The following is a 19,441-nucleotide window of genomic DNA, read 5'->3' as shown; positions in this document are numbered from 1 at the left end:
GGTGAGCACAACACAAAAATTTTCTTTTTCTTTTTCTAAACTTGGATACCGTCCTTTCGGCATGGCCCATCACTGCAGATGTGCTTAGGTGCAGGTACAATTATCAAGTTATAAAACAGGGTTACAGTACTGCAGGGACTCAGCGTTTCTCAGACATAGTACATACCGCGTTTTAAAAAGCCATCACTGATCTCTTTTGGTCACTAGTTTCAGAAAACTAAGTTTATATGTTTATTTGTATTATATGTTATTATGTCTATTTGTATTTGGCATTTAATTCAGAACATTTCTTGGAATGGATAGTAACCTCTGGCTTCCCAACTTAGCTTTACCGTTGTTACTAGAATGATTTCGTGCTTTTTAAACCTTATAGTTTTTATTACAGAGTTTTAGATCCGAGTTTACCGCGGACCTCTAACCGCTGGAGGTCACGTGAGAAGTCTTTCGCGTCACGTTTGAGGTTTACGACGTGCGTTTTCAACGTGGGGAGATAGGTTTTCATGTATCTATATAAACCAGTGTTACCGTAAATTTGTTTTATTTTCACTGATTGATTTTTCTTCTATTTCTAAATGGAAAAATAAACCAGAATCCACTTCTTTAATCCACCGCCCATCTAAATCAAATTATGTTTAAACGTCGAATCGTAAACGGGTAACCGCAAACCGCGGTTAGAGGTTCGCGGTAAACTCGAATCTAAAACACTTATGACTTACTGAACTTTTACTCGACTTCAAAAAAGCTCGCTTTGACTCCTGTAACTGTCGACATGGAAGTTTGAACAGTCTATCTAGTTTAAGTCGTTATAAAGGCTTGGAGTGAAAAACGCTTTCGACTGATTTTTAACACGCACTTTTTCTTTGTGTTTATAAACTCTTTTCGGTGAAAAGTAGCTTGGACCAAATATTCTTGAGATATTTTAATTGTCACGGTTTCGTGTTGCCGCACAGTCCCTCACCCAAATCTTCCTGGAAGATTTCCCCTCGGTACCCAGTTTAGTCGAAAAGAGATCTAGGTACGAGATTACCCCACGGCCCTGAGGTAAGGTTGGTGTTTCATTAGAGACCTTAAGAATGAGGTGTTTCGGCATTTCCCGCGAACCGCAAACGTCAAGAAGTCACGTGACTAGGACCTTGCCGTCAGGTTTGCGGTTTGACGTTCACATTTGTACGGCTAGATCACGCTCCAGAGGCAAGTGATTTACAGCAAGGTTTTTTGCGCCCCAAAACACTTGAGAAGCTAGAAAGACGACTTTTTTTGCTTATTGATTATCGAATTCTATTTCAAAAAAACGTAAAATAGAGGTGCAATTTAATTGAAAACACGAAGAAACAAACAAAATCACCACTACCACCAACAACAACGAAGTAAGTTCTTTTAACGTTCCTACATTAGCAGCACCCAGTGAAGCTCCCGAAAATTCAAAGTAACCCGGCGGTTATCTAATATCAAAACCTCACAGAATAACCAAGAGTTTTCCTGTCAGGAGAGTCTTTGAGCAGATTTTATTAGTATATAAATCAATGTTACCGCCATGTAAAACAAACAAACAAAAACAACAACAACAACTTAAAACTTGTAATAAATCAGGTTAAGATGGTTTTAATTATTTGTGCGATGTTGACCACAAAGGCGCTTCTCTGTATTTCCAAGAGAGTCTGTTAATCTAAACCATCTCCTTGGACATATGAACCTGCAGGTTCTCCTGAGGGATTAAAAAACCATTACACCAAAATTAACAAACTGTCATTTTTTGAGCGAGTTACGTTTTATTCTTCTTAGTAGAACAGCAGGGGGCTTAGTGCAAAGGCAGTCTTCGTGAGCACTCAACTCTGTGAAAATCATATGTTATTAAATTGACCAAGGGTGAGGTCAAGATATCTGGATATAGGCGAAGTTCTTTTTTCGCGTTTCTATTATGTACCAAAAGAAAGTAAAGGTCAGTTTAAACGCAGATCGGGACGAGATCAATATCCAGCCACCTTGAACGAGCAAGCTTGGTCTATAAAGGATTTATCATATGGCCAAAATGAGAACCGTTCGTTCTTCCTTGCGGGACCAACGCGAGACATCCGGGGCGGGCAAGATAGGCCCCCTTCTCGGGTGGCCAAACAAAGCAAAGGATTTGCTGGAAGCTTCATCTTGCGCTCTCGCGGATTCTGCCATATAACAGGAGTGCGTATTATTGCGTATTGGTGAAATTTTTGATCTTGCGGGGTAACTTAGCCTTATGATAAATAGTAAATGCTGCTTGTTTGTCGTGAAAGTGTATTTGGCTGATTTAGTTGAATGACAAGTATTCCACTCAATATGAAACAAAGAACTCAATTAAAACATACCCTTTTCTCCTTTTGGTCCTTCGGGTCCAATGTCACCTTTTATTGACAAGCCTGGTGGCCCTGTCCGTCCTTTCCGTCCCTCGGGACCCGGTTCACCCTTGATTCTCCAACCTGGTGAGCCTTTCTGTCCCTTGATTCCTTGGGGCCCCTGTTCACCCTGTATTGAAATGCCTCGTGCTCCTCGCTCTCCTTTTGGTCCAGGCGGTCCTGGTTTGCCAATAATCCCCCTGGAAAATACGGCAGTGGGACTTCCCTTCGGACCAGGGGGACCTGGAGGTCCTGGAGGTCCTGCTACACAAACTCCTCCTGGACTCCGACAAACGGATTTTACTGTTGACGTCATCAGGTTGATCAGATCGATGTCTAAGGCAGGATGGAGTAAAACTTTAAACACACCTCTTTGGCTTAGTTTTTTTACTCTATTTCTCTTCTGCCCTCCCATTCCTAGCTTTTTATAGGCCACACACCCTCGAGCCTTGCGAGTTTCTGCGATACACGTATTTCTAGTATACAATGTAAATGCATAATGTAGAAAGAAATGATAACAATACCATTCAGAACATCAAATTTCTGATCACAATGAAACCTACAAGAAACCCCAAGAAATAAGTCATTATGACCCTAAGGGTTGTGCTCCACTCATAATTAATTAATTAAGGTCCATCAAGAAGTTGATGCGTCTACCTCTCCTATCTGCGTCTGCGAATGTTCACAGCAAACTGCTCCTGCCTAATACTAATTTATATGTGTAAAGGAAGAGATCCTCTTCAAAAGGAACCGGATATTAAAAGAAGAAAAACAGATAAAGTATTTTTCTGACAAAAGATCGCTTAACATTCAACAACCAGAACATCCAAAAATGAAAAGAAAGCCCATGGAGAAAGAAATTTACTGACGAACCACGACAGCATTGATCGGAGTTCGTTACATGATTAATCTTTATGAGAGCCTCACACGGCCTAAATAGCCAAAAGATTACTGATATGAAAATAAGGATAAGTTAATATTTTTCCACTTCAAAACTGAAAAATTTTCAATGCATTATTTTGAAAACAAAAAAGGCTTTACACTTTTTACTAAATTAACCTTAATATAACACTCCCATGTTATCCAAATTTTCCCAACCTTCGGTTACCTTGAACTCTTTCCTTTAAGTTCGGGTCTCTAATTCCTGTTGGTTCACCTGCAATAAAGGAGCTTTTTAGAGGTCTTCATATCAAAGCAAATTTGCATAGGTGACCTTGTCACTTGATAATAGTACTGACAATGCCGCGGTTTGGTCTAAATTTCATCAACATTACTAAAAGAAGAAAGAGTTACGCTCGGATACGCCTTGAGTAACCCTTACGTTTCTCTCGTGCTCTCCAAGCTTCACGCGTGCATCCACAACTCAGTATACGCACTATAAGCATGAACCAACTCTAAAGCATGGATGGTTTTTGTTCGCTTATTTGTTTCTTTTTTGGTGAACGCGCCCGCGCTAAGCCTCTTTCCAACTGGATTTGCCTCTTTGCGCTCGTTTGACGCGCTGGCCAACAACTATAGCTGAACAGACTCTAGATTATTGTTGTTGCTTGAAATATCTTAAAGGAACAGTATCCCGTTACTGCGCATGCACCAAACGTTGATTTTTGGACAGGATGTCGCGAAATCAAAAGATGCGAGGAGAGTAAGAGAACCTTGAAAAATCCGTTTGCATCGCGCTTGGCCGGGTTCAATACGACACTAAAACTTCTCAGGATTACAGATCAATGATAAATTGTTCCTGTTAAGTTAAGTCACTAGCGGATGCCTAAAATTTCCACAATTTGCACTGTATATCTGAATTTCCCGTCTAGTCTGTCAGCAGGTATTTATTCACTGACGAACAATAACGTCAGTGACTCTAACCCTCAATAAACATATAACTGAATATTACTTTTATTTATAATTAGGTGAAGGTTTGATGGGCTTTATAATGGGGGATAATAGAGAGGAGAAGTGCGATGTCACGTTACCATGGTAGCAAAGTTTCTTGATCACAACACGATATGGAGCTTAACCTACGATGACGGCGACGGGAACGAGAACGGCAAAAAAGAAATAGGTTTATATCAGCAAAACAACAACTTTGAACGTGCATCATGCTTTTTGGTACATTTCTTCGCCGTCGTTGCACGACTGCGACATGAAACTTCCTAATTTCACGCGCCCGCTTTATGGAGAAGGGGAACACAGCGCAAAAACTTCTTCTTTTCTTAAACTTAGATACGGTCCTTTCGGATTCAATTCCAGAAAAGTTCGCCAACATTTGTCAAATTAAATGGAACAGAATAAGATCGATACCGTTTGAAACAGTGCAAATTTATTTTTTAAGTAACGTTATTGGTTTGTTGTCATCCAGAAATTTTGCAACCATAGCAACGTGAGGTAACGACTTCTCCTCTCTATAACCGTGATCTCATGGTCTTGAACTAACTCCTCTCTCCTCCTCAGAGGCCCCTTTGTGTTGTGGGGAGCCTGGGGAGAGTGAAAAGAAGAGCGCGAGCGGGGCACGATGGCAAGGCCTTTTCCTTCTTCCCATCGTCCCCCACACACTTTATAATTTTTCAATTATGTATTGCTATTTTATAGGGATAACCAGCGGGCGCCTCTGCGGAGCAGAGAGAACTAACCCTGATCGAATTGGTTGATTAAGTTCTTTTACCTTTACTTCCTTTATAGCCTCTAAATCCTCTTGAGCCTCTTTTTCCTCTTCGGCCGGGTTCACCTGAAATATAAAAATCATAGTTTGAACAAAACGAAAACAACAATAAGGAAAATAACAATAGATAATGTTACATAAATCAAGGATATTGTCAAAATCAGATATTTTAAACAATCGCAAGATTTTTGCATTTGCAATTTGAATGGCTTTAGGTGGTAAAATGACGTCATTCAGGCAAATACCATACTCAACCTACTTACCACCTAATACTGTAATAAATAAGCAAGACGAGATCGAATCGAATGAAATGTGACTTTTCGTTTTTAAAATTCAATTGGTTTAAAAAACTAAAACCTCCGACTTATTCATTTACTATTCTCTTTGTGGTCTGACTTTTGAATGTGCTCCTACATTAAAAAGATAACCCGAATTTTTTAACTGCGATTCCTTAAATCAGTTGGGGTTTTCGTCATCCGGGAGTTTTTATATTTGCCACTTTGAGGTTGCACGAGGGACCGGGTCGAGTTGGTTGTCGAGTGCCTTGTGGGACTGTTTTGGGGGACGCATTTTCAACATGGAGGGAAATTTGTCCCCCAAAACAGTCCCACAATGCACTTCGACAACCACCTCGACCCGGTCTCCCGAAGAATACCAGAGTATCCCGATCGTGATACATTAAGCAATGTACGTATACCCCGCTCGGGATACATTACAGCAAGTGATTAAAGCATGGTGGAAAGTGGTGTGACAGAAGGCGGGAAAAACACTGCCAGTTTTCTTTCTCGTGAATGAACACAACAACGCAAACACGAAGCCTAAAAATAAAAAGCGACGATTTTTAAAGTCATCCCAGAAGAGAAACAGCAGCTAGTGGAGAAAAAAGATGCAGATAATATAAGGAAAGTAATTTATAACTCATTCATCCCATGGTTTTGAGAATTAAATTTGTGTTGTCATAAGTACCGAGTCGACTGTTTTGGTTCGCTCGGGTTATTCTTTTGTTGCTAGTGAAGTGAAAGTCTAGAAATATAACAAAACACTTAATGTCAGGTCCCTCGGGAAACCAGTTAGTTTTGTTTTCCCTCGAGTCCTGATGTTTCCCTCGACTTCGTCTCGGGAAAACAAAACTAACTGTTTCCCTCGGGATCTGACATTAAGTGTATGATTTACAAGGAGTATAGTAACTATGTTGCTCATAGCATAAGGTCAGAGAAAAAAGTTCAGAAAAACCTTTCTCTCCCTTGAACAATGGGGTTCCCTGACAGGAGTTTCCTTTTTCTGCGGGTTCTCCTTTGGATCCAACTTGTCCTTTATCTCCGCGTTCTCCTTTCGGACCAGTCGGACCATTAAAACCATCAATGCCTTGTTCTCCCTTGACCCCCATCATTCCCTCAGAACCTTTTTCTCCTTTTTCTCCCGGGGGTCCCGGAGCGCCAGGGAGACCTGGGACGCAAACTTTTCCGGGTGCTTGACACATAGCCTTAACAGTTGACGTCAACTGGGTTTTGATTTCCTCGCGAACGCTTTCTATAAAGCAAAGGTAAATGTAGATTAGACTTGTAGCTATAGTATCTGAAGGGTACGCAGTCAGCTGGCGACAGCGATCGAAGGCTCCAACGTTTTTGCTCAAACGCTGTGCTTTGCGTAAGTTTCACGTGACAGGTGGTCAAACGGCGTGATTAAATTCCTAGTGATAGAAGTTCCAAACGCGCGTGATCTGACTGCTTTTGATGTAATCCATTCATTCTTACTGGAAGTCCAAACGAAGCTGGCTACATACATGTGGTGCATGGGTAATAGCTACCTAAAGATTAGGATTGCGGGCTCCCCTTGTCGCTCGCAATAAGAACAGGAGTTTAAGACAAACGAAGACACATCATAACCTAAGAGACGGACCATTATATTTTTGACGGGGGAGGGGGGGGGGGGGAATTTTCACATGCAAACATTTTTTTCATATGCGGCTCCCGCTGCGAACAATTTTTTGTGTGTCTCCGTCTTCCTTCACATACTTTATTTTTTACTTGCATACAATTTTATTCAGTGTTTATATATAGCCTCTGCAAACAATTTATTTCAAAATTTTCCAACCCCCCCCCCCCCTGTCAAAACAATTAATAATGTTTCGTCCCTAAGTACTTAATAAGACTTGAGCAAATCGGAAAAAGCTATTTTCTTTTTAACAATATGGATCCATACATTGTGTATGCTTGTAAAAAAACTTGGCTACTATGTCTATGAAGCAGTTCAACTTAATAGAGAATTTTATTCCATAAAACAAAAGCATGGGAAATAGGGATTTCTAATTATAACTTTTAATTAAATACGATCTGTTTATTTGAATATTTTAACTATAATGCAATTTATAATTGTCAGTAATAGTTTAAAAGCAATCAGTACCATTTCTGTATATGGGAAAGCTAATGAAATGTGATGTTACGTTAATACACGCAAGCCTTCCGTAAGCAATTAAAATTCACTGGTCGCTTACGGGAGGGGGTCGATTACGCGAGAATCGACCCAGAGGTGGTCTCTTCCATGAAGAGCCCTGCCTGACACATCTATATATTGGAAGAGAATTCATTACATACAGCTTCTAAGTTACGATATGAGTAGTTTCATATTGCTACTAAAAGTGAATATGAAATCCAGCTTCAATAAACATTAAAACGAGCCTTTTGCCGATAAAACAAGAAGATCTCAGTGCAAATTCGGAGTAAACTACCTAAACAGCCAAATAGTTAATTATTGCAAACTGAACATAACCTTAAAAAACAGGAACGAGAAACCTGCTGAGTGTATATATTGTGGGAACTGAAACGTCTGTCTCTCAGTATTTCATTGAAGTATGAATACAACAATTTGTTCTTACATATCATGCGCATTCTAAATTTATTGCTTCACTGCAACGTAGCAGTAACAATTTTTTTTAAATACATAGATCAATTGAAAAAAAATTCGCTCTTACTTTTCACTCCTTCTGTATTCATCTGAATTGTCATTCCTTGGTCTCCCTTTTGCCCTGCAAGTATTGTCAGATAAAAGCAATAAACTTAGCTGTACTGATCTAAGCACCAGAAAAAGAATTACTTTTCTGTAACTAAGTGACTGTTGCTATAGTTTCGGTTTTGTGTCCAAAAAACAGAAGCATGCATAAGTGCCCTTAATTATATTACAATAAAATCCTTACTAAGAGGCCCCCAATTAAGCAGAAACACTGTCAGTATAGTCCCGAAATTAGCGTCTGTAACAAAAACTTTAAATTCTGAAGGTTGCGCCAGAATGCCAATGTTCAGGTTGCGAGCTTGGGTAACCTGTGTTAATTAACCACATCTGTCTTGTTGGTTTAAAATCTCTTGAGTCCAGTCATTTCGTGAAAAAAGTAAGTTAACCTACAACTAATTGCAACAGAAGATATTCGAACAGTTTTAGACTCAGGAAACTATCCTTAATACCATATCAAAAGTCCCAAAAAGTCCCAGCGCGCAGGGGAAGTTGCTTGAAAACGGCATCAATTTAGAGGATCAAAGACCTTTCAGAGACCCTTGTTTTCTATACAACAGGGGAACGGGGCTTGTCAAAAGTCTTACTTAAATGCTTACGCTAAAAGCGTTTTGTAACCTAATCATGAGCCTAAATTCTTTTGAAGCCACTAGAGGGGAGAAGGAATCATGGACCAGGTCCCAGAGGACCAAATAATAATAATAATTATTATTGTTGTTATTATAGTAAATTTTGCAATGTTCCCAAGCTCGAATCTTTTGGGACTTTTAGTATGTTTATCTATAGTCTAATCCTAAACGATTGACCAAGAGAATTCGGAAGCTTCTTGTACAATTTGTTTCGGGTCCAACTACAAAATTACTCGATTTAATTGGGCTTTTGGGATAACACATAAAGGTTGCCAGTGTTTTAGTGGCACACCGAATTTTGTTTCCTCGAGACCTTGTTTTCTAAAATATTCTTTTATCAGTTTATACAATTTTGTGATTTGAACTCTCTTGGTGACTGAGTAACTGAAGCTACAATAAAACGGGCAACATAATAGTGCAACTTGTTTTGCAACATAATGCTGCAAAAGAGTGGAAAAGTGATGTTGCGCTTCAAGAGATAATTATCTCTCTCTTGTGCGCGTTTAACCACCCAAGTTCCAACGTTCAAATCCCGTGTATAGCATGCCTCTCGCGTAATTTTAACTAATCAGAAGTCAGTATTGAGGCAAATTTCAACAACCTGGTTTGATGCAAGATAGCTTTGTTTCCAGGGTGATAAAAAGTGCAACATTCGCTATGTTTCAACATTCAATCGTATTTTGCTTGCAAAACACGTTGCACGTCTTTTTACCCGTTTTACTGTTCCTTAGGATTATAGAGCAACGGTTACCTTTTTCTCCTCTTTCCCCTGTGGGACCTACTTCACCTTTCATTCCCTTCTCACCAGGAACTCCCGCCGCTCCTATTTCACCTGCCGGACCTGGCTGTCCCTTAAATCCTGGACAAAAGAACAAATAAAACAACTGAATGGTTACTCACTGTTTTTATCCACTTAAAACTTCGTTCCAAAATATTTCCAAAGCGCTCTCATAGAAATCGTTCCAACTTTGCCTCAATTGAGGCAGCGAAGGGAGGTACAAGCTATCTTAAGCGATTTTCGAAAAAAACTCCCGGTACCGAGAAATTCAAAAACAAGTAAAAGACGTAATGGCGTCCTTACGTTCCCATGGTAACTCTGATGTCAATCAAACATCAAATCATAACAATATTTCATCTTTAATTATACAACACAGCTGTGTTAACTTTTCAGATATCTCTGTTAATGGTAACGTAGTCAACGCTCAAACTTGAGATCTATCTAGAAAAATCCAGACGAGACACCTTAAATGTTTAGATTTAACAAAGTTTAGCTGTCTAATTACCGTGTTAATCATTTTTCCATCGTCTTACTCAGCTTAACATACATCTTTTCAGCACCGTTACGTAGTTTAATGTTGAGGCGATTTGAAACCTTTTTGCCCTTCACATTTAAGATGGCGGATCCAAGATTGCGGCGGTCCGAAAATGATGTTATTGCCGCCCTATTATCACTTGACCTATGTTGAATTTACAGACTGCTGTAGCTACTATTCACTCCCTGCTTTTTATTGTCGTAGCCTAGGTCCTGTTGAAGCAACAGAGGGAAGAGGTAATCACAGACCAGGTCTCAGAGGACCAAAACTGCCCGTAGTGAATGAGGTTAAATTTTGCAATGTTCCCACGCTCGAATCTTTTGGGACTCTTAGTATGTTAATCCGTAGTCTGATCCTAAATGATTGGCTAACAGAATTCGAAAGCTTCTTTTGCAATGTGTTCCCGGTCCAACCACAAAATAACTGGACTTAATTAGGCTTTTGGTATAATACATAAAAGTTGGCAATGTTTTAGTGGCGGCCCGAATTTTGTTTCTTCAAGACCTTGACTTCTATTCATATTCTATAATTGGTTTGTACGATTTTGATTTTTGAACTGTTCTGGTGACAGAGTCACTAAAGCTACTGTAAAACGGACAACAAAATAGTGCAACTTGTTTTACAAAACTGCTGCAAAAGGAGCTGAAAAGTGATGTTGTGCGTCAAGACAGAATTATCTCTCTCTTGTGCGCGTTTAATCACCCACGTTCCAACGTTCAAATCCCGTGTATAGCATGCCTCCCGTGTAATTTTAACTAATCAGAAGTCAGTATTGAGGCAATTTCAACAACCTGGTTTGATGCAAGACTTTTTGGATTTAATAAGGGTAGTAAAAAGTGCAACATTCGTTTCGACATTCACTCATTTTGCTTGCAAAACACGTTGCACGTTTTTTTCACCCGTTTTACCGTACCTTAGGATTATAGAGCAACGGTTACCTTTTTCTCCTCTTTCCCCTGGGGGACCTACTTCTCCTCTGAATCCCGGGAATCCATCAATTCCCGTTCGACCAGTAGGCCCGGCCTCTCCCATTTGACCTGGCTGTCCCTTTATTCCTGGAAAAAAGAACAAATAAAACAATTGAATGGTTACTCACTGTTTTTAAGACCTTTAAAACTTCGTTCCAAAATATTTCCAAAACGCTCTCATAGAAATCGTTCAAACTTTGCCATAATTGAGGCAGCGAAGGGAGGTACAAGCTCCCTTCAGCGATTTTCGAAAAAAATCCCGGTACCGAGAAATTCAAAAGCAAGTAAAAGACGTAATGGCGTCGTTACGTTGCCATGGCAACTCTGATGTCAATCAAAGATAAGTCATAATAAAAATTTTCATCTTTATACAACACAGCTGTGTTAACTTTTCCGATATCTCTGTTATCTCTTTCTTGTGCGCCTTTACCCACCCACGTTCCACCGTTCAAATCCCGTGTATAGCATGTTTCCCGCGTAATTTTAAGTAATCAGAAGTCAGTATTGCGGCAAATTTCAACAACCTGGTTTGATGCAAGATAGCTTTGATTCAAGGGTGGGAAAAAGTGCAACATTCGCTATGCTTCGACATGCACTCGTTTTGCTTGCAAAGCACGTTGCACGTTTTTTTACCCATTTTACCGTACCTTAAGATTACAAAGCAACGGTTACCTTTTTCTCCTCTTTCCCCTGGGGGACCTACTTCACCTTTAGTTCCCCAAAACGTTTCTCCTTTTATTCCCATGTCTCCTTTAGGTCCCATTTCACCAGGAGGTCCCTCAGGTCCTATTTGACCTGGATCTCCCTTCGGTCCTGGACAAGACAACGGATAAAACAGATAAATAAACTTATAAATAAGTGAACATGACCTAATAGTTATTAGCTAATTGCGTAAGAAAAAAAATAGTTTTGCTTCAGAAAGTTATGCTGTGAGCAGTCACTCAAGATTGTTGTGCAAACGAACGAACCATCGAACTAACCCCCTGAGTTAACGAACGACCGAACTGGAAGCCGCGTCTCGACTCCTTGTGTGTCTCAAGTTCGACCGAGCCGCTACCCGATTGACTGCACTGAGCAAGGACATCTCACAGATAATCAGGAATTGACAAATGTTGTGTTCACAACGGAGTAAGTAACAAGTTAACCTCGTTATTCAACATCACCAGATTAAACGGCGATTATGAAGTGTTAAAAAAAGCAAACGATGAGGATAACCTTGATGGTAATCATTGACCTTAACAAAGTACACCATACAATCAAAAAATAAGATGAGATCAAATATTTTAAGTGACTGTCAAGGTAGGCTCATCTTCACCCACTCGGGTTGTCAATCAGAACTCTGGATATTCGCTTAATCTTGCCCGATGACCGCGGAGTCAGCCATGTACAAACAACTTATAAACTTAGCCCCCGGTAAAGGTTAGTTTTGCCTTTACCGAAATATTGGGATACCCATCCCTACTGCCCGATCACCCTTGCCTTCAGTTTTAAGTAATGAAAACAAGTCTTTAACATGTTCCTTCTTAAATTAAACTTTTCTAAGTCTGCCTCGTCCCTAGTCGTCTTTGCGCGTAACGCACACGGCGATAGCAGGAGGTGATGGGAAGGGAGAAGAGAGCCAGGAAGTCTCTCTTTTCCTAGCTTTTCTCCTTCCCATCACACCCCGCGCGCCACGAGGTAGACATAGTGAGAGACGTCTGGGGACGAGTCAGTTTCTAAGTTACGGGCAGTTCTGTTTGAATGGGTTCGTCATATGAGTTTAACACTTTACCTTCCGGTCCTGTTGGTCCCGGCCATCCATCATCTCCCTGAGCTCCCTTATCCCCCTTAGAGCCAGTAGCACCAGTACTTCCTTTATCCCCCTTCTCTCCTTCTTCTCCTTTTTGCCCGTGTGCTCCCTTTGCGCCTATAATTCCGCTGTGACCATTCATTCCAGGGACGCCAGAGGGTCCGGGAAACCCAGTTTCTCCTTTATCGCCCATATCTCCCTTGTCACCTGGGGCTCCAGGGAGTCCTCGCTTCCCGGCTACTCCCGGTACTCCGACTTCCCCTTTTTCTCCTTTTAGGCAAAATGTTGTTCCTGGAGCTTGGCACAAAGATTTGATTTCTTCGCGAACTTGTTTTAACGTAATGGCAGATTGAGTGGCACCTGTCACACTACGGCGAACAATCTGATCCCGGTGACGAGATTCCTCTGTAGTTTGAACGAAAAAAAAATTGTTGGTTTTCAGTGTCACGCCATTCAAAACAGATCAAAATCAAAAACGTTCAATAGATAAAGTCCAGAATCTGGGAAATGCAAAAGACCCTTCCCAAGATTCAGGTCAGAGGAATATTTCGTATGCGAGATATCTGAAGAAATGTTTTACCTAAATTTATAGAAATTTGTATGGAAACGCCATGCTGATGCCCATCCCGGCGTGGCACCAACATGCGGACAGAAACTAACAGAAGCTTCTGTTGCCGAGTTTTTCATCAGAACCATGGGGAGGTCAAAAACATTAATTAAAAGTAATACTTTTTCTAATACATGAACGGTGTAGATAGCAAAATTCCCCGAAATAAGTCGCTTTTTGTGTCTTGTGCGAAGCACGTAGACTCTATGAGAGAGCGTAGAAAATTCGTTGAGGTACTTCATAATTCAACCTATGACGTAACAGCCATAATAACCCTATAAGCTAAACATTATTTTACTACTTACATGAAAGGGGACCAAAGCGTTAGCTCAAATATGTTTGAAATGTGTAACAATTTAGGCATGATTGGAATGTGTAACTATATGTGCACTATGTGCAGTAATCGTAAAGATTTTTCGCTTGAGGAGTTTTAGGACACTCGATCAAAATTGAATATAGGAGTTCACACTCATGGTTGCATCATGGGTAATCAGGGCGAGGTGGCTGGAAAATAGAAGATTTGTGGATTAGAATTCAAAGCCCGCTATTTCTTCCTTAATTCATATATTTGATGCTTTCTCTTTGAAAAGGGTAACTTACGAGTTCAAAGAAACAACACACTGAATCTGGAGCGCAAAGACATCCGTGATCAGTTTTTAGAAAACTTCAATTTTTCCATACATTTTCTGTAATTTTGACACTGTTTTCTTACTACTCCGCTATCAAGAGCAACAGGTGATTGTATTTCGGGAATCCATTTTGATTTCATGGCTATCTCATTTCATTCTTATCACTATGTAGATGCAAAACGTATCTGAATTCACTTGAAAACGGCACTTAGACTTTTAGCTATAAAGCCAGTCTGTTGAAAAAGGTATTCAAACATGTGCCGATTTAGTCTCCTGATACAACTTTCAGGAATATCGGAAGAGAACAAATATCGCAGTTTATTGAACATGCAAATAACTATCACTCTACAGGGTGTCCCAAAAGTTCGTTCCTCTACTTTATAAGTCTGTAACGCAGTACAATTGGACTTGATCAGCACATAATTTGAACCAAAGTTGTGACTTTCAATCTAATTTAATATTTCATACTTCTTGTGCCATCTTTTCACTCGAAATTCGATTTGTGTACTTTCGGGCCAAAGGTGCGATGCCCGAATAATTTTCCAGCCATATATTTTTTGCATTTTGTAGCCCGAAATGCTCGAACTCCTAACTTGTTTTGTGTGAATATCCTGAAAGATAAACCCTCTCAACAAAAAAAACACTCAGCTACGTGCGAGCAGAAGCACGCATTTCTACGTACTGGTTTTTCAGTCAAAGAAATTCCTAAAACAATGGAAAAATCCAAATGTTGGGTGGTAACATGGTCATAGAGAAATGAAGGTTTTACAGACAAGAAACGAGGGGGAAGACCGAAAGTCCTGAATAAAACCGCTAAAATAGTTTTAAAGAAGGCCATGTACAAAACACGAAACCCAACGAGCTAGCTCTTACAACAGTTAGCAAGTTAAGTCTGGAGCAGGTTCATGAAAAGCAAAGTTTGGCGACCCCTGAGATGGAAAAAGAACCCTTTACTCCCGGCCGGGGCCGCCCACCGAAATTTTTACGAAAAAATGCCGGCAACAGCAGATTTTCGACTCAGACCTCAAAGGGGCGTGGCATTATAACCACGTGACATTTACTCCGATCGCCAAAAATGTTATGTTATATTGTAGATTGATCTATATGTTATCCATTCTATGTGTAAGACTTACGATAAAAGTAAAGGTGGGGATACTAGAGAGCTTCAAAGTAGGATGGTACCCCCCCAAAAAAAACTGGGTCGAGTCACCTTAATACCGCAACGGCTACAGAATGTGATAAAAAAAAAAAAAAACAACAACAACAACAACAACAAAGGGGGGATGCCGATAGCTGAGCTGAACTTCTGAACACAAGTACTTGATAGAGTAAGAAACACATTTTAGAAATTTCATGTAAAAATAAAGTTTTGATCAAACTTATAGCGCATGAACTTAGAGAAACGGGACACCCTGTAGTAATGTTAATAAAATTTACAGAGCAAATCTCTGAGCAACGGTTTCCTCCTACATACATCAGGGAAAATATCTGTTCGGAAGACGATTTGAGAACTATAATTTTCGGAACATTTGTTGTAAAATTTCTTGCTTGCCTGCCTCTCCTGGGATTTTCGAACATCTACAAAATGGTATAATTTTAAACGGATATTTACCCTAAAAAAGGCCACCTAGAATTTTCGGGAGCCTTTTCCTGGCTAAAATTTTCGAAAAGGTAAGTTTTGATCCCTATAATTTTCAGATCACTAGACTTTCAGCTAGGAAATTCGAACAGATGAAAAGTTTTTAGGGGATAAAAATATGCCAATATTTACCGTTTCAATACTAAAATACGTTCAACAATGCTATGTTAAGTGGTTTTGAACTATATCCTCGTTGGGTGCCCCTGATACATTAAAAACACTTTTTAGGCTATCCAGAGTACTTTTGGACTTCTAGAAATGCATTCTCAGCGGCGCTATAAAATTTGTGTCTGTTCTGTCATCCTAGGGCCGGGGAACTTGAATCACAAGGGTTTCAGTATTATGTTCCCGAAACTTATAGATGCAATTCAACGTATTACAAAAGTGAGGATTTTTCATCACACTTTCGAATCCAACAATTTTAGGTTTCCTTTTTTGTAAGAAAAATAGCCTAATTTGGGCAGTGAAATGTGAAAAATTAAACTTCAATAAATCGTAGGGAATTTATTAGATATGCGTCGAAAATTGTGCATGAATGAAACGATCATTTAGAACTTTTCAGCCGTCCTCAAGCTATAGAAAGGCAATATTTGCTTATCCGTGAAGATATTTTACAGAAAACCGTCGTTGGGTGCCCCTGAATTTGTCCAAAGGGGAACAGTGTCAAAACATGTTAATTCTCAGATCTGGGAACACATTTCAAGCCAGATGGATTATTTTACAATACACACTTTTCATCTTGCCACCTAAGAGTTAGCAGTGTTTGGTCAACATCATATTATAATGCATAGCAGACATGAGTTGCAAATGCCTTTTTTAACCTTTCTTGTGTCAATATGGCCATAAACGACAAATTTCAGTGTGTGACAGCAGAAGCAGACCACCTTTTGTTCGTGTGTCTCAGTGCCGTCAATGAATTCTAGACAGGAGTTCCTGTTCTAGATGAACATTTTTTTCTGCCGCACCAAGCCTTTTAAGGCGTATTGCAATTGTGCGAGTCAGCTTTTTCTTTTAACAGCTGGCTAGACTCGAGCACATGCAGGTACTCGCTCAAACTCACAAGTGCGAGGGTTTTCACGTAAAGCTTGTTTGGATTCTAGCGAGCTTAAAGCGCCTTAGAGCCTCTAGATTTCAATTTTTTTTTGGGGGGGGGGGGGGAGGGGAATGCCCCGAGACCCCCCGGCGCGAGTTTTCACGCACAGCCCCCCCCCCCCCCCCCCAGTTGAAAGTGAGCTCCGCCGTCCCTGCTCATGAAACTGACAGGTGACTCCCTTTCTTGTGGACCCTTGTCGAAATGAGTTTTATTTGCACGAGAAGTTTCCATATCAAAGGCTGAGCACTTAGACCTCGTCTTGATACAGAGGCCCGGAGGAACTCGGAAATAGCCTATTCATAAGTCTCAGCTAAACGATAAAATCCATGCGCGCATTTTATCAAATTATTTATTGCGAATAAAACTATAGTTTTACAGGTAATATTCAACCTACCGTGTTTTGAGTTGTCTGAAGATTTAACTTCATTCAGCAAAGCTGCATCAATTTGTTGAAACTTCAGCTCTATTCTTACCAGTAATGCAACCGTTGAGAAAATCGAAACAACAAGCAAAATGCAGAAACACAGGAAAACTTTGTGGCCGATAGTATATTTATCCCACGTGGTAGCCTTCGACTCTTTTTCGCCAACATCCGCCATAGTTCAAAGCGTTCTTGAAGGCAATTAATGAAAGCCGCAAACTCCTCACTCTTGCCTTCTGCGACACTTTCTGTGTTTTTAGACTCTTTTTATGCTCACAGTAACGTGATACGTTTTCCTAAAAATTTATCCCTTGACCGGAAGATAGTGTCAAAATCAATAATAACGATACTTTGCATCGGATGTTCCTTGGCACATCCGTCCTTCTTTGCCCAGCTCACGTACATTTTTCAAACCGTTGTTATCAGTGTTAGGAATGACGATACCTTTTCAAGTTTATTTTATCAACTGAACCGGGTCAAGAACTATTAATGACTTAATTGATAAGACATATTGATTTTCCGTCTAGAACAACCTAAGTGAGTAGCCACTATCTTGGCCTGCAGGGTTCTCATTAATTTTTAAAGTCGACAGCTAGGATGTAAAAGTAGGCGGCTTGCCAACTGAGTTTTTTAGGCAATTTTAGGGTTTTACTCTCTCTATTTACCCTATTTCCCCCAAAAGAAGACGGCTCAAACCTCCAAGTAGCCAGTTTTTTAGCCTGCTGCCAGCACTTATACCAAAATCGTCAATTTCCACCTCTTAGCGAGACAATGAGCCTCTTGTCATTATCATACGGTATTTTCACCCTGGGAATTTCAATTGATAAAATATCAGCAAGTCCACAGCAACAAACCAATGAGTGGTGCCAGATCTCCTAGTTGTAGACTTGGATCAGTACAATCAAACCGAAATATTGGGCAATTTGCTTAAATGTATTTTTTTTGTTTATTCTTTTGTTTACTTCTTCATCGCCTTGCCGTAAGGATCAGTTTGCCGTTTCGTATTTTTCTACAATTTCAATTGACCCTGAATTGGCCCCAAAAGCCGATCATTGGATTAGAGTCGTGGGTGTAAGTCGTGGGTGTAAATCGCACGATTCATGGAGAGCAGAACCTAGGACACACCTTTGTTCATTTTGGCCAAAAACCAACAAATATAATGGTTGGAAAGTGGGGGCAAAAATGTGGGTTGAAATAAGCGATTAATGTCGAGACACCATTGATTAGTAGGCGTGAGGTGTGAAACAACAGATGGCTGGAACAATTTATGAGCCAAAATTAACAGAAAAAATCTCGACGGATTCACGTATATCCTTGAACGACTATTTCATTTTTAAGAAGAAAGATTGTTCAGGTCACACTGTAAACAGGAAAAATGACAAAGCCCTTGAAACATAATCGATCTCGGGGCAAAGCATTCTCGTATAAAACCTTTTTTGAGTACCCCCCCCCCCCCCCCCCCCCCCGCCCCGGCTGAACACTTCCTGTTTACCAGTGATTTTTAAACCTGCATCTTCTGGGGTCATATTGTCACTAATAGCACATATCTCCTCCACTTAATTTGACGCGTTTAAAAGGGAAATGATTTGAAAGGAGCAAGGTAGTGAATGTACCGTGGCTCATAAGGACAAAACACTTGCCAGAATCCAAAACACGTTCCAGAATCCAAAAACACTTCCCAGGATCCAAAACACTTCCCAGAGTCCAAACACACTTCCCAGAATCCAAAACAGGTCGCAGAATCCAGGGACGAGTTTTGTCCCTACGAACCACCGCACGAGTGACTTTGTCATTTTTTTTTTCTTCACGTACCTCTTTCTTTCTAAAAAATAGCAATCCATCATAAGTTGCAGTATACATATCATATTTTTTTCTTCTAAGTGCAGATTGTGCAAAGATGCACCAGAAAGGCACTGGACGCGTTCCGGAGTTTAACGATCCTTTAACGCGTGTCTTTAGCTTTTCATTTAAGAGAGCTGATACTTGATACTGTGTGGCACGAAATTTTTTGTGGGTTCTAATTTTTGCAATTTTTTACAGCGATCCGCAAAAATAAGTTCCCGCAGATAAAAATTACCGCAAACATTTTCTCGCAAAGTTACTCCAGATCAAATGTTCTCTAACTTCAATTCGCTGCACAAAAATACAGGACTAAGAAATCGTGTCTGTTCAATTACAACTTGTTGAAATACTGGTTTTACATATGGTACGCACACCGTAGTATTCTTTGAAGACCTTTGAAAATGTGGTATTTCTATTGCACGTACTCAATAAAAACGAAAATATTATCAATGCTGGGTACTAGGTACAATTTGAAAATCGCAA

General features: G+C 40.1%; 1 protein-coding gene across 1 annotated transcript; it reads right to left on the bottom strand.

Moving 5' to 3' along the window:
• Positions 1-1,474: 1,474 nt before the first annotated feature.
• On the bottom strand, positions 1,475-17,396 carry LOC140946380 (uncharacterized). Its single transcript, XM_073395485.1, has 11 exons — positions 17,090-17,396; positions 12,710-13,132; positions 11,611-11,751; positions 10,909-11,025; positions 9,409-9,516; positions 7,994-8,047; positions 6,256-6,552; positions 5,026-5,088; positions 3,475-3,522; positions 2,340-2,702; positions 1,475-1,705 (listed from the first exon to the last, which is right to left on the bottom strand). The coding sequence occupies exons 1-11, from the start codon at positions 17,292-17,294 to the stop codon at positions 1,662-1,664; spliced, it is 1,863 nt and encodes a 620-aa protein (XP_073251586.1). The 5' UTR covers positions 17,295-17,396; the 3' UTR covers positions 1,475-1,661.
• Between the last annotated feature and the right edge of the window lie 2,045 nt (positions 17,397-19,441).

Source organism: Porites lutea, chromosome 8 (genome assembly GCF_958299795.1).
Source record: "Porites lutea chromosome 8, jaPorLute2.1, whole genome shotgun sequence".
Lineage (NCBI taxonomy): Eukaryota > Metazoa > Cnidaria > Anthozoa > Scleractinia > Poritidae > Porites > Porites lutea.
The sequence above is the reverse complement of the archived record's forward strand: the minus strand, read 5'-3'. Positions and strand labels throughout refer to the sequence as shown.

Coding starts and splice junctions, on each gene's coding strand:
- LOC140946380 (XM_073395485.1), bottom strand. CDS start 17,294: ATGGCGGATGTTGGCGAAAAAGAGTCGAAGGCTACCACGTGGGATAAA. Junction 13,133..17,089: donor TTCAGACAACTCAAAACACG/GTAGGTTGAATA, acceptor TTCAAACTACAG/AGGAATCTCGTCACCGGGAT. Junction 5,089..6,255: donor ATTGTTCAAGGGAGAGAAAG/GTTTTTCTGAAC, acceptor TTTATATTTCAG/GTGAACCCGGCCGAAGAGGA.